This window comes from Ctenopharyngodon idella, chromosome 9 (assembly GCF_019924925.1).
Source record: "Ctenopharyngodon idella isolate HZGC_01 chromosome 9, HZGC01, whole genome shotgun sequence".
Lineage (NCBI taxonomy): Eukaryota > Metazoa > Chordata > Actinopteri > Cypriniformes > Xenocyprididae > Ctenopharyngodon > Ctenopharyngodon idella.
The window spans coordinates 14801426-14815671 of NC_067228.1; the positions used below are offsets into that span (position 1 = coordinate 14801426).

Consider the following 14246-nt stretch of genomic DNA (forward strand, 5'->3'; position numbering starts at 1 on the left):
GCCAGTTACTGGTCTATTTTTGCTCTGCCAACAAAACTAAAGTCACAGCTGAGCTGTTGTTTGTCTCTGAGCAACATGACGAATGAAACGTTGTTTCATTCCTGTATAATACAATGTTTCAGAAAGAAATGGTTGGGTGAAAAATACAGTGACTCATTCAAATATAATACTTGATTTGTTCCTTATTTGAATCAGTCTTATTGAACAAATCATTCAAACAAATACAGCAGTAAGAATCATGAAAGATTTCCACAACAGTCTGTCTGCGCTTTAGTTGTTTGGAAACATGTACTTTACAAAGACATGTTTTCACAAACAGCGCAAAGTCCAATTGCTTTTGGACAGTATTTTCAACACTCTTGGAAGCTTTCTAACAAATTTGAGTGCTTTATATCCTGTAACAAGCCCCTTATGTGAGAGATCACCTGTAAATATTGCCAGTGAACCGCTGCACTGTTCTTGCGCTTAAGGATGACGATGACTTTGATCCTGGATGACAAACCTGTGGTTGTCACTTCCACTTTTCTTGTCACCTCAAACACCCCTTTCCGGATCGTTCACAAATACCTCCCTCCACCATCTGTGAAGAAGCAACTTGAATCACAGGGAGATGCAAGCTAAAAACAGGATTTAACAGGTGCAGGTGTAATAATATAAATCTAATATAATTGTACACTGCAATTATGTGCATGTTTTGTTGATCTTGATATAGGCAAACCATGTGAATATTTATGTATAAATCACATGGAACTTGTTAGGCAGACCTGGCGTAGCTATCATTAATTAATGTGATGAAATGATTAATCATTTTCAATAACTGACATATGAGGGATGTTGTCTAGAGGGGACTAAAGGAAGTTTGTCATTTCTGTGCAATGTAATTGCAAAAATAATGACTTCAAAAAACAAAACAAAAAAAAAAGTCAAAACTTATTTGACGTGTCTGCTTTTGGTCATTAACAGGTAGTTCCACCCCCAACTTAATGCCATTGTACGAGTTTATGTTGCTATGTTGGGACAGCTTGGTGAAGTTTTATTTTCACATTTGGAGCTGTATGAAATCCTGGCTTATGTTAAAATAAAAATAATAAGGTTGAAGAAAAACTGATGAAATTTCAGCCAAGATACCAAACCCATTTGCTGGTACAAAGTTAAACCAAGGAAATACCAATAGTCATGACCTTGAATACTCTCTCTAACTCCCTCAGCATTCATAGCCCTGGGCATGAAAGAGCTTTAGAAGTTTTTATACATAAGGATTCATTGTGATTGAAGCAATGCCAAAAAGAGCCAGGTTATCCAGTAGTGCCTGGAGACCTTCAAATGATTCTAAAGTTCTTCTCTACAAGGCTTTTATTTGTATACTACAATACTCCTATCAATGACTGACACTTGGTTATTGGTTAAAACATTTGGACATGGTTAAAACATTTGGACATGGTAGATTTACTTTGTTTGAAGTAAATCTACAATATTGCATTAGCTTCAGAATTTAACACTATCAGACCCCAAGAGATTTTTCTGCTGCACTTTGACATGCCTCTACATATCTACCCTTCTAGAGCTTGATAGACCAAAACAAAACAAAGCGACTCAATTTCAAAAATGTATTGATCTATATAGTTTATAAAATCGGCAAGCACTGAAGTAGAGCTCTTCAGCTCACTGTAAACCTGTTGAAAGCTGTTATATAGTGACCTAAAACACAAATCAGAAAGATAGTAAACAAAAGATGATGTGTCTTTTTGCAACTCATTACTAACATTATTTGTCTAGTTTACCAGATATCATGACATGACTTAATGTCCTGCTGCTGTAATCTTGTTATAATACACAATAATCTCAAGTCCTGGCCCTTTATTGAATGCAATGCACAGGATTGTTTGTTACATTAACAAGCATACTGTAACTTCCTGCAAGGCTGAAGTCGGTTTGCCAGAGGCATCAGAGACACAACGGTATCATAGTAATTAGTCTTATACCACAGTTCATGGTTCACTTCCGAAGGCAGCCTGCTGGTTATTTTTTATAGTTTTAATGGCACAAAAGTTTCATAGAATACGCTCTGAATTAATTACATTGCATGGCATCAGATTGCCACAGTAAATGGAAACCTTTATTGATTAATTAAGGAAGTTTTGTCACTGCTTTGCCAATAGACCAGTGAAAAGGAGCTCATTAATTCAAACAAATTAGAGTCACTGCAAAACTCTAGCTGTCAAGAGAATGCGGCCTGTTGCACGACGCATTCGCATGTGTAAGTGTTTATGTACGTGTCATGATGTTGGAGAATTTTTCAGAGAAATACACTGCACAGCAGGCTCAGTGTCTCTCAGTTTGATGTTTGCTTTCTCCCCTCAAGTCTGTCTGCCTCTTCATACATAATGACAGAATGCGTTTAGTCAGATTTAACCCCATATCCAGTGAATGAATACAGTACACACTAGCTACGTTTACTTGGACACCTTTTGTTTGATGAGTCCAAACGTAGTGTTTATGAACGCTAAATAAAGTGATCGGGCTGATGTTCACATTTATATGTCACAAGCTTCAAAATGGAATTTATTTTTTGACATGGGCACACTGCACAAATATGCAGAGTTTCCCGCTGTTTGCGCATACTGTTCTCCTACATCTTTGCAGACTTCATATTTATCTATTTCGGGTCCTAATTAGGAGATGACGAGTAAATTAACCTTTGTGCCATGCTGCTTATATTTATCAAGCAGTAAAAACGCCCCGAATTCCCACACCCAAAACAAAGGCGTCTGTGGATGAGAGTCTGAAACAAGGACTGGTGTGATGTTGTACTGCTCCACTTCACAGACGATGAGTGGAAAGAGAATTTTAAAATGACACAGCAGTCATTTATGACACTTTATTCAACAACAACACCAACTTATTCCACACATCATAAGTTATTACGCCATCTCCACGTCACTGCACATGCGCAGTAATTTGCAGTTTCGGTTTTCAATACAATCAAGTGTTTACATGTCCTCTCGATCGGTTTAGAAAACCACCCCTTACAAAAATGAAATTTTAATCGGATTTGGCCAAATTCCGAGTTTTCTACTAGAATACAATCGGATTATTAGGGTCATAACGCAGCTACTGACATGTGAATAGATATAGACATGTCCTGTACTTGAGAGAGTCTTCAACATATCAAACAATAAAATAAGATGTTCATAAATTTTATATAATATAATACAATCATATACTTATTATTGTGCAAAATATTATTGTTTATTTGCCCCATAGACTTTTCTTATTGCGCATTGGTGTAAAATTTGAATCTAATTTGAGAGTCGTAATTATATATATATATATATTTTTTTTTTTATTAGTGTTTTTGAACTTATTGGATATTCTTGCTGCATTTTTTCTGCAGACTGTGTACTGAGGGCTTGCACAACTGAGTGAATATTTGGTCTGTGTTTTCACACAGACCTCACATTCATAATACACAAAGGGTTCTGACAGGGTTGTCAATTTTGAAGCTTCTTGTGTTGGCACAGAATGCTGTATGTGACTTGTCTGGTCATTCACAGCCTGTCTCTCTCTCTCTCTCTCTGTTTCTTTTTGAATTGTTGTCTTACCGGTGGCCAATGTTTTCTTTTTTCTTTTATAATGAGGGGCAGATTGTGCCTAACCATGGAGTCAGTACACCACCCTGGGGAGAGACTCTCAGCCATACACACACAAAAACTCTCATAGAAAACCAGTCTTCCACTTAGACCATCATGCTAACTTCATGAGACAGCCGTAGCCTGTGCTGAACTGCCTTGAAAACACCAAATGGACATTTTGTTGATTGCTGTTCTCTCTGCTTCCGCAAAAGGATTGTTTACTCTTAAATGCAGCCACAGCAACCCTTACAAAAATTCACCATGGTAACAATAGTTTCTGGCAAAACTTCATAGTTTCTGCACTGACCAGCTCATGTCCGATTGCTAGTTAGATTCTACCAATGGTAGATATTCTCAAACACACATTTGCTGTAATTAGGGCTGGGTGATTTTTCCGATTTTTTTAATTAAATCGAATTTAATGTTTTGCCTCGATTTTATTATTTTTGAAATTGAGAAATCGCAATTTTGATTAAAAATGTTAGCAAGCTTTACAATTAGACATGTTGACAATACAGCAATGATAACCATTAGGAGAAGAAAATGATCCGACCTCATGATGGCGCCGGCGCGCCTGATTAACCGCTCTCATGTGACGCTCTATGAGCGTAGAACACATCACTATTCTTAAGGGGCTGTTCATTCAGAAATGCCTTATTGCGTTATAAAAATGAGACGCTGGCAGTGGAATGAAAAAAAAGGCAAAGTTATTAAACGCGAGTTGAACTTTTTTTTTAACTTGACCGCCGTGTTTTTAGAATGCCGTTTCAAGAAGCAAGACACAAGTGCAACACCTAAACATGTCCGCCAAACATAAAAACAATTGGACAAATAGCGCAACGGAATGCAAAAACCTGTAAAGGACTACTACTGTATGTTTGATATTTCATGTTTACATGATGATGACAGGCTGAAAGCTGCTGTTGTTTTCTGTTTTTACAAAGTATTTTTCTGTTAATAATAGCCTATTACTGGTGTTATTTATTTCAGGCATATTTTCTGCAAAGATATTTAACAAATTGTTTTACATTTACACCATGTTGATCACTTCAGGTGTGGTGCACTTGTAATGGAACTTTTTTTTTTAACCAGATTGTTAATAAAGAGAATGTTACTTGAATCATATTGTAGTTTTTAAGTTGACTAGTTAAACAGTAAAAAAAAAAAAAAAAAAAAAAAATTGAAAAAAATCGAGATTTTATTTTTTTGCCATATCGCCCAGCCCTAGCTGTAATATTTATTTTTTCAATTTGTGAACTAGTGAACTAAAACTCAAGGTCACTAGGCCATTGCTAGGTGGTTGCTAGTGTGATCTGATTCCAAGGGTTACCTGAATAGTTACTAGAGTGTTCTGAGTAGTTAATGGGACATTTTCTATAGGTTCTAGGGGGTTCTGAGTGGTTTATAGGGCATTGCTAGGTGATTGCTAGGGTTTTCTGGTTCCTATGGTTCTCTGAAGGGTTACTACAGTGTTTAGAGTAGTTACTATTGCGTTGCTTGGTGGTTGCTAGTGTGTCTTGGTCCTTAGGGTTCTCTAAATAGTTGCTAGAGTGTTCAGAGTAGTTGCTAGGTTGTTGCTAGGGTGCTCTGGATAGTTGCTAGGGTGTTCTGGATGGCTGCTAGAGTGCTGTGGATGGTTGCTAAGGTCTTCAGAGATGTTATAAGGCACTGCATGGTGGTTGCTAAGGTATTCTGGATGGTTGCCTTATAGCTACTAATGAGCAGGCCAAAGAAAAAGAAAGCCTGAGAGAGAGAGAGAGAGAGAGAGAGAGAGAGAGACTGAAGGAGCAAACAGACCTGACTGTTACACACGGGTGCAAGAAAACTGGCCAAAATGGCTGACTGGAACAAATAAAGAAGGGAGGCTAAGTGAGAGAAATGTGTGTGAGTGTTGTTTGTGCAACTTACACACAGACACACAGGAGCCAAGAAAGGGTCCATCTGGTTAACATACTCTAACCTGATTAAAGAGAGCAGACGAACAAAATTAATATAGACGATTCACTAATACAAGGACTCTGTGGCTCAATTAGGGTATTTCTGGCACCATGACCATATCAGTTTGGGAGCTGAGGTTTGACCAGGATACACAGAAATGGAATTCTTCAAAAAGAAAACTTTGAAGAATATACATTTGCTTTGTGTTCAATGAATTATTGAATACATACTGTTCAAAAGTTTTGGGTCAGTAATGGCGCGTTACTACTGCGTTGTACGATTTGGCTCGCTTTGCTTTCAGTTTGCTTTTCCACTGCAGTTTAGTACCGCTTCAAAGTGGGTGGGATTATAAACTAATCATATAGCTGCGCTGCCTTTACTGCTGTGGATCTGCTCCTTGTCTACCAATGAGTCTGCACCTTGTCTACTGACCACCATACAGCCATTTTTTTTACAAGTTGTGTGCGACGGTCGTTTAAAGCAAGTCATTTAAAAAAAAGTCGCGCAAACGAATGATACTGCGGTGGCTGTTACTGACTATTTAAATCTAGCAAGTTTAGTGTCTCGTGTTTGAAATCCAATGACGCTGGTAGTGACAATTCTCTCTGACCAATCAGTGATCTGCAGTGTTTACACGTCACATTTAGTATTGGCACGGCACGCTTGGAACTTCCACCGAGGTGGGACTATTTAAGCAAGCCGTACTGTACCGAGCTGTACCATGCAGTGGAAAAGCGCCATAAGATTTGTTTAATACTTTTATTCAGCAAGGATGCATTTAATTGATTAAAAGTGACAGATAAGACATTTAAAATGTTACAAAAGATTTCTATTTCAAATAAATGTTCTATTGAACTTTATTTTTATCCAAGAATTTTTTTAAAAAAATGTCACGGTTTCCACAAAATGTTAATGTTTCTTCAGCAGTAAATCAGCATATTAGAATGATTTCTGAAGGATCATGTGACACTGAAGACTGGAATAATGATGCTGAAAATTCAGCTTCGCCATCTCAGGAATAAATCACATTTTCAAATATATTAAAATAGAAAATAGTTATGTTGAACTGCAATAATCATTGTAATTACACTGTTTTTATCAAATAAAGGCACCCTTGGTGAGAAACTTCTTTCACAAACATGAAGAAAAAAAAATACCAAAACAAAACTATATATATATATATATATGATACTCAACAAAGGACCATGCACAGATGAAGAATGCATTTGAATATACTGAGGATTCTGGACTCTAGATTGTTTACATGTGTGTATGCAACTGTGCATCTAAAGTCAGTCTAAGGCTCACTCTGATGTTTTGTTCAATTTCTTTCTCATCTGCTTTAGAGATTTAACAAATGCTCAGACAGGCCAAGATGAATTCTTGACACTCGAGGCAGTTAATTATGATGACTTCACTCGTTTTGCTAGGGGGTGTGTAATTAGCTGTGTGATCGGTGAATGGAAAGGCCTGCATTTATTCTGTCTGAAATGTGCTGAATGCTCTGAATAAATGTTTGATTGAATATGGATGACAAAGACTGAATCAACCCCCCTTTATTACACTCTCTCTGAATCTGAAGCTCTTCACACAGCAAACACTTTGGCTGGCTGGATTTAGCTAGCTCATATCGAGTTCAAGAGTTACATGTGCAGAGAAATGTGATGTCTAGGGATCAACACATCTCTGACAGACGGAGGACGGTCTGTCTCATATCTCCATGCTTAAGAGAACTAATATATGTAGACAACAACAACAACAACAAAAATCAATCTTGCATGGTTGTAAAGTCAGTCAGTATAATTTAGAAAGACACCAAAATTATAAATGCATTTATAAATGTATACTATGGGTGGAGTGATATCCCTTAGAATTAGGGTTTTCTTTTCAATACGATACATAGTACTATCAAAGCCAAGGTTTCAAATATAAATTTTATGATTTCTGAGGGTACCACAGAATTATAGCCAATAAAAACTGAATAGCCACAAAGCAGTCCTAAACTGCAAATTAACAGACTGTTTAGATTCAATTTATTAATAACTTCTATAGTTTTACTTAAAAAAGAAAGAAAAAGAAAAAACATTTAGCTTTGTTGTTATGTAGTGGAGTGAAATAACTCCAAATGAAGCTTCCTTTTTTCCTGTCATTACCTCTGGCAAGCGCTGCTCTCTGCGTTTGAGTGCTTTAGTGGTTGAATGCTGTCTGACTGCTTGCGCTTTTTAGTACTTTTGCTGGTGTTAAGGTGAATGGAAGGACAAATAGTTTCTAAATTACATAACTATTTTCTAACCAAGTTCATATTTTTCACTTATATATTTAAATATTTATTATATTCTGCTATATACTTGTACATATGTAACTTTTAGCCCTCTAGCGGTTAAAAAACAAAACCCATGCATTGTGCGGAAGAACATTGTTTTAACTGGTTGTGGTTCAGCTCTGCGTGACTATGCGGATAATTATGGTTATGCTGCTGCTCATCAGAGATGAGCACAAATACATCAAAAAGTATTTAGTTACAAATTACAAACTTACTCATCAAATGTATTTAAATAAAATACAAAATACTGCTGTGAAAAAAAATGTATTTAATTAAAATACAAATAATTTGCAATTTGAAAATACAAAAATACAAAGAAAATTTACAATCATTTGAAGTGTGAGAGTAACAGTGGAGTTAGATACACGTAAGAGAGAGTTGCTATGTATAGCCAAAGCATTCAAAAAGTACTAACAACTATTTAACAGTAGCATTCAAGTAGGAAATAATACAGAAAATGAATAATCAAATGTAAAACACTGCACAGTCCTCGCTGTATCCTTATAAAAGATACTAAAGTTATTCAGTCAGGAGAAGCGAGTGATTTTGTCTTTTTCTTTTGTTGCTTGATTAACATTAATGACAGACAGCAGCAGGTTTATTAGGCTGTTGTCACTTTAAGAACGAACGCACAGACCGAATATACTGACACACATCCAGTTTTCACCCAAACGGTTACATTAATTTAAGACACGACCAACTGTGTTTTCTCTCGCAATTAATCAGAATAATATTGTTTATTACTTGACCCACCCGTCTGCGGATTATCCGCAGCGTCCACGGATATAACTGTGATTCGCGCAACACTAGACAGCGCACGTTGTGCTTGCAGCCACCTTTAAGGTGCATTCACACAGGGCGTCGGCGTTAACGCTTCTCGTTTACTTTGAATGGGTGATGTCATGCGTTGTCGAACTGAATTGTGGGTTCCGTTGCATCACTTTACTCGTGTTGCTCATGGCAGAAGTTGAAAATTTCTCAACTTTTCAAGCGCCAACGCAAGCGTCAGCAAATCAGTTCGCTATCAACACTATCAATGCCGAAATGAATCTGCAGCAGTCAGGAGGTACAGGTCAGTGATCTTAAATTGTTTATTGCTGTCTCTCGTGGCGCTTTTGCTCCCTGCTGTTTGCATTCAAGAGTTTTGGAGAAGGAATGGCTTTGGAGATGCTCTGAATGGAGGGTGGGATCTTATGCTTTCAAAGCCAGTTCACTACTGCTAGCCACTCCAAAAATGACCTACCCTATCTTTAAGCTTGGTGATGAAAGTTATTGTATGTGAGAATAAAATAACATATTTGCATGTATTTTGAGTATTTAAAATACAAAATACTTTCTCTCAAAGTATTTAATTGCAAATTACATTTGATTTTTTCTTTGTTAAGGAAAATACAAATTACAAAATACTAAAAAGTAATTAGATACGTATTTTAAATACATTTAATTAAAATACTGCCCATATCTGCTGCTCATAATACACATTCAGTACTAGGCTTAAAAGATATAACCAGTTTAGATGGAAATACTAGCTCAAGACGTTACTGTTAGCAGCTAATAGACATGGTAGGCCTACTTGAAAATAAATTCCAGCACAGCGCTACAACAACCATAATGAAATGACCCATCGGAATAGATAATGCTTCACCATGAACACTGTTAAAGAGCTACATATGGCAATTTTAATAAAATACCTTACTCACCTGTTGAGTGGGTCTAATAAAAACGACATCTCCGCGTCGCTTTTACAACATTTTAAAGCCCTCTTTCTCACCATCTCCGAAAAGCCAAGCCAATGTTGATTCTTGTTTTAATACGAGCTCTGTCGTGTTCTCTTTTTGCCAGCAGACTCTCCTCTATTCGGCGTTTTTTTTTTTTTAAACGGCTGGTTCCCCGGAGGTTTGAAATTTAAAGTGCAGCAAACTTTCTCGCTCGTTGTGACACCTAACCTATTACGAGACAAGTACGGTTGAGTGACGTATGCGCGCGATTACCCGCGAAAATCATCCTGTCGGGTTTAAAATATAAACATATAGGCCCGGTTTCACGGACAGGGCTTAGCCTAAACCAGGAATAGGCCTTAGTTCAATTAGGTTTTAATTGCTTTTAAAAACGTTCACTAGAAAAAACATTACTGGTGCGCATCTTGAGAGAGAACATGGCACTGATATATTTTAAGATATGTCAGTAGGCTACAAGTTGCTTTCAGTTAAAACAGCTCAAACATGCATTTCAGTCTAGGACTAGATTAAGCCTCTTCTGTGAAACCAGGGGATTATGGGCTTACCATAGTTAATAAGAGTAAGACAAAAACGTGTTTTGGAATGAGGATTGATGATGTATTGATCGATTATTTACATTTTGTTAATTCTGAACAAAAAAGTAACATTTATGTACCTTTGAATAAATATAAAAACCATTAGAATAAAAAAAACCCCACAGGATCAATATATTTAGAATTTATCCTCTCCTATCATTTTCAGAAGTATCAAATTTCAAGATTGATCCACCCATCCCTCATGCATACTACAAAATATCTGACCTGATATAGGCTGAATCCGTCACTTCCTGTTAGAATGTGTGAATGTGAGGTGCCCCACAGCATTAATGAAGTCCAGTGTTTACCAGTGTCTACAGCAATCCCCTCCTCTCTCTATGGGTCTGTCTTTGAACTCCTCTCAAATGGGAGCATGCCAACAACACAAAACTCTCCCCACGCTCTTTCTCTCCTTTTCTCTGGCATCAAACAGCAGAATAAATCCTTTGATAGTGCACGTCATTTTGAGTTTAAATGCAGCTGATCCTAATCATTTACGATGCGACAAAGTGACAAATGTTAATCTGAGTTTTTATCTGCTCCGACCACAACAAAGCAAAGGATCTCCAGAAGGTATTTTCCTACAGCCGTTCATTCCAGTGCTACTTTCCAATTTACAGTTATGATTTTCTATTAAAACAGTTCATCTCTTTCATCAAGATCAGTTAAAGATAACCAATTCAGATCTTTGAAGGAGCTCAGTGGAAGTAAATATGGCCTTTTTTATTTAATATCAGAAATATAAATCTTATAATTTTATAAAAACTTAAATTAATTATTCTTGTTAAAACTAAAACTGTATTATTTGAGCTATAAAGCTGTTTAAATCATTTTTAGTCACTCTATATGGTTACAGTGTTTATGAAGTTTCATTGTCATGGCAACAAAGTTGTAAAATGTAAAGGGTTTTCACACTAAAATGATGTTAACATGCATATTGTTTACGTCTTGTGGCTACTATTAAAACTGTATATTTTTACGTTTACAGATTGTCCTTATTCACTTCCATTGTAAGGGCCTCACTCTAACCATTTTTTTTTTTAAAGAAAGAGGGATAAGTGGGAATTAATTTAATTTTTGTGGTAATCAACATTATGCCACAAATGCAGAGAACCGAGAATACTCCTTTAACCACTAAACTACACCACCTCAACCATTGGACAGTCACATGCATCACATTGGACGTGAAGCTGCATGTTAGCGACCCTGTATCCTCCTACACACCCACTGCTCACCCGGACAGCACACAAGTTACTCATCCCTTCTGTTCAAAAATACTTTACAAACTAAACAAGAGCTATATCTCTGCAGACGCACTCTCTGTGGTTTACAGAGTTCAAAAGTGTGGCTTTTCACAATCATCTGCAGTTCTGGAGTAGTGACAGATGCACCTGTTTTCCCTCTTTAAAGGATTTGTAACCTCTTTCACCCTCAATGAGCCTTCCAGATGTCAAGTAAAATGTATCCTTAAAAAACACAGCAAAATCTTATTACATTGCTTCTATTCTTCAGTTTATGTAATTATTTTAGATGCTGGGAAGAAAATGAGACAAAATGTCCTAGGGATGCCAGGGAACAGATCACCCCGCAGAATGTCTAAAATAAGCAGATACGCAGCAAGCTGAACTCAGCGAGAGAGGGAAAATGAAAGTATAAATCCCTTTCTTTAAGACTGATTAAGTTCAATCAAGAATTAACCAGAGCTCAGTGTAACACAACAGGTGAAGGGGAGCTGACAAAATAATGTTGAGTTAACTTTAAATTAACACCAATATTTTAGGTTAAAATTAACATGAATATTTCAATATATTTTAGAATTTTTTTCATATTTAAACTTTTTTTGCAGCTCACATAAATAGTCCTGCAGTGTGACCAATTAATTTTTAAAACTACAAATTTAATGCAATTAATGAGACTATGCGTAATATATTGAGTTTCTGTTGATTAAACCAGATCAGCTTCATTGTATTAGCTCAAATTTTTAATTTCAATGAACTTGAAATTTTAAGGCAACCAGGTAACTTACTTTTTTAAGTTAAACCAACAATTCTTTTTTACAGTGTATGGGACAACTATGCAACCTGCTACACAAAAGGACTTCATATCCACGCGCATGTATAAAGAGCTTTCAACTGTTTCACTTTACGCACTGATGCAAATACCTTAGGGTAGCTCTTAAATTTGCCCAAAACACTTTGTATTTGCATTTGACACTTTGGTGAAGAAATGGTAAGTTGGTACGCTCTGCGCACTTACGGGTGCCATCGAAACGGGTGGCGATGGTGTCGAGGAAGGTGTTCTGCGGGGCCAGCAGACCTCTCATCACGGGCATTCTGGTGCGGGTGGACTGCGTCCTCCTCCCGCCTCTGCGCCCAGCAGAGGCAGTGGACTCCTGGTCAGCCCCGAACCCAGGTAAGAATCGGGATGTTCCGGGCGCGCATCCTAGACCCTGCAGGAGCGCCCCGATCCGTGATACGCGCGGCTCCACTTTGGCAGCTCAGCAGTGACCATATCCCTCAACGAAAAGCCCACATATCTGCCTTACATCGTGTCATAAAGAGGGCAAAAATCCGCGTATTCTCTGTAAATCAGGTGCTTGGTGATGAGATGAACCTGTGCGTAACGGCAGAGCTGGAGACCGGAGCTCCGACTGGTGAGGCGACTGCGCACTGATGCCGTGTGAACTCCTCTGTGCCACCACGATCCTTTCTTTCTACATCTATATTACTGGCGTTCTCTAGTTGCTATAACCAGCAGATGTCACGTCACGTGATGAGCAGAGTCTGGTGAGGAGGCTAGAACCCTTGTACCAGCTTATTGTCTTTTAATTATTTATGGAATGTTTTTTATTCAGATGAAATAGTCGGAAAACAAACCAAATTTTGATTTTGTAAGACATTTTGACGTGACGCTCATTTTCTTCTTATTCAAACATACATTAAAAAGTACTTGAATAGTCTTCGCCTCTTCGATAATTGTCAAGGTAGTGTAACTGTTTGGAGATTTTTTTTTTTTTTTTTTTTTTTAAACCTCTTAAGTTAAAAAATGAATGTTTGCATAAGTAGTTGGCATTATTTCTTTTAAAAAAAATAATTTCTTTTAAAATGTGAACTCATTAAAAGGTACTTTTTTTGCTCAGTTACAATACATTTGTTTTACCTTAAAAAGCCATGTTTGAAAATGTTTTTGAAAATATAATATATGACTAATATCACACTCGTAGCCATGCAATATGGCTGTATATCAGCACGGCTGTGATTCGGCCATAGGTAATCACAGTGCGCTGATATACAGCCATATCGCACGGCTACGAGTGTGATATTGCGTTTATACAACAGTTCGAAATACCCAAATGACTGGCCGAGATGAAGCTGTTCTCTGCGGGTACATGAGCACTGAATGGCCGCTGGCATCTGCGAAAGCATCAAAACAAATAGTAAAATAGGCACTATGTTTATATATGAGTCACATATTTGAGGTCTAAATAACTACATTCTTGCCTAAAAAACTCTTTGAACTACATTTCGTGACATAACAACAGTAGTATTTATAAAAAATATGGCAGAATTGCTCGACCGCCATGACAGTCGCCACAAGTGGAGTAATACAAACGGTGAAATGGTACCGGTGCTGATACTGGGAGAATATCACACATCTCTCAGCCAATAAGATTTGAGAACCAAAAAGAACTGTTGTATAAAATAAAATATAAAGTAATATGGCGTGATAAAGTTAAAACTCACATGTATTCAAGGTCCAAGCCAAGTATTTTAATACTTTTTACTTGGTTACACCACTTGACTTTTTTTTTTTTAAATTGTTAAAATCAGAAATTTTATACAAAATGAAAACGTTTCTTCTAAAAACTTGCCATTATGTTTTAAACAGATTTCTCCTTTTTATCGTGTCATCCTTATTTGTCATTGATTCATAAATCAGGCAGTTTAACTATGTGTTCAAGAGTGTTTTACTGGTACCCCTGACTATTTCTTTTACATTTAATTTGTACACAATCAATATGTTTGTTGTCAATAATTAC

General features: G+C 36.9%; 1 protein-coding gene across 1 annotated transcript in view; it reads right to left on the reverse strand.

The window, feature by feature from the left end:
• kcnh3 (potassium voltage-gated channel, subfamily H (eag-related), member 3) overlaps positions 1–13404 on the reverse strand; it is a 125049-nt gene extending 111645 nt beyond the window's left edge. Inside the window, exon 1 of the mRNA XM_051906193.1 lies at positions 12464–13404. Coding sequence (XP_051762153.1) covers positions 12464–12539 — 76 coding nt within the window. The 5' untranslated portion in view covers positions 12540–13404. The remainder of the gene's footprint in view (positions 1–12463) is intronic.
• Between the last annotated feature and the right edge of the window lie 842 nt (positions 13405–14246).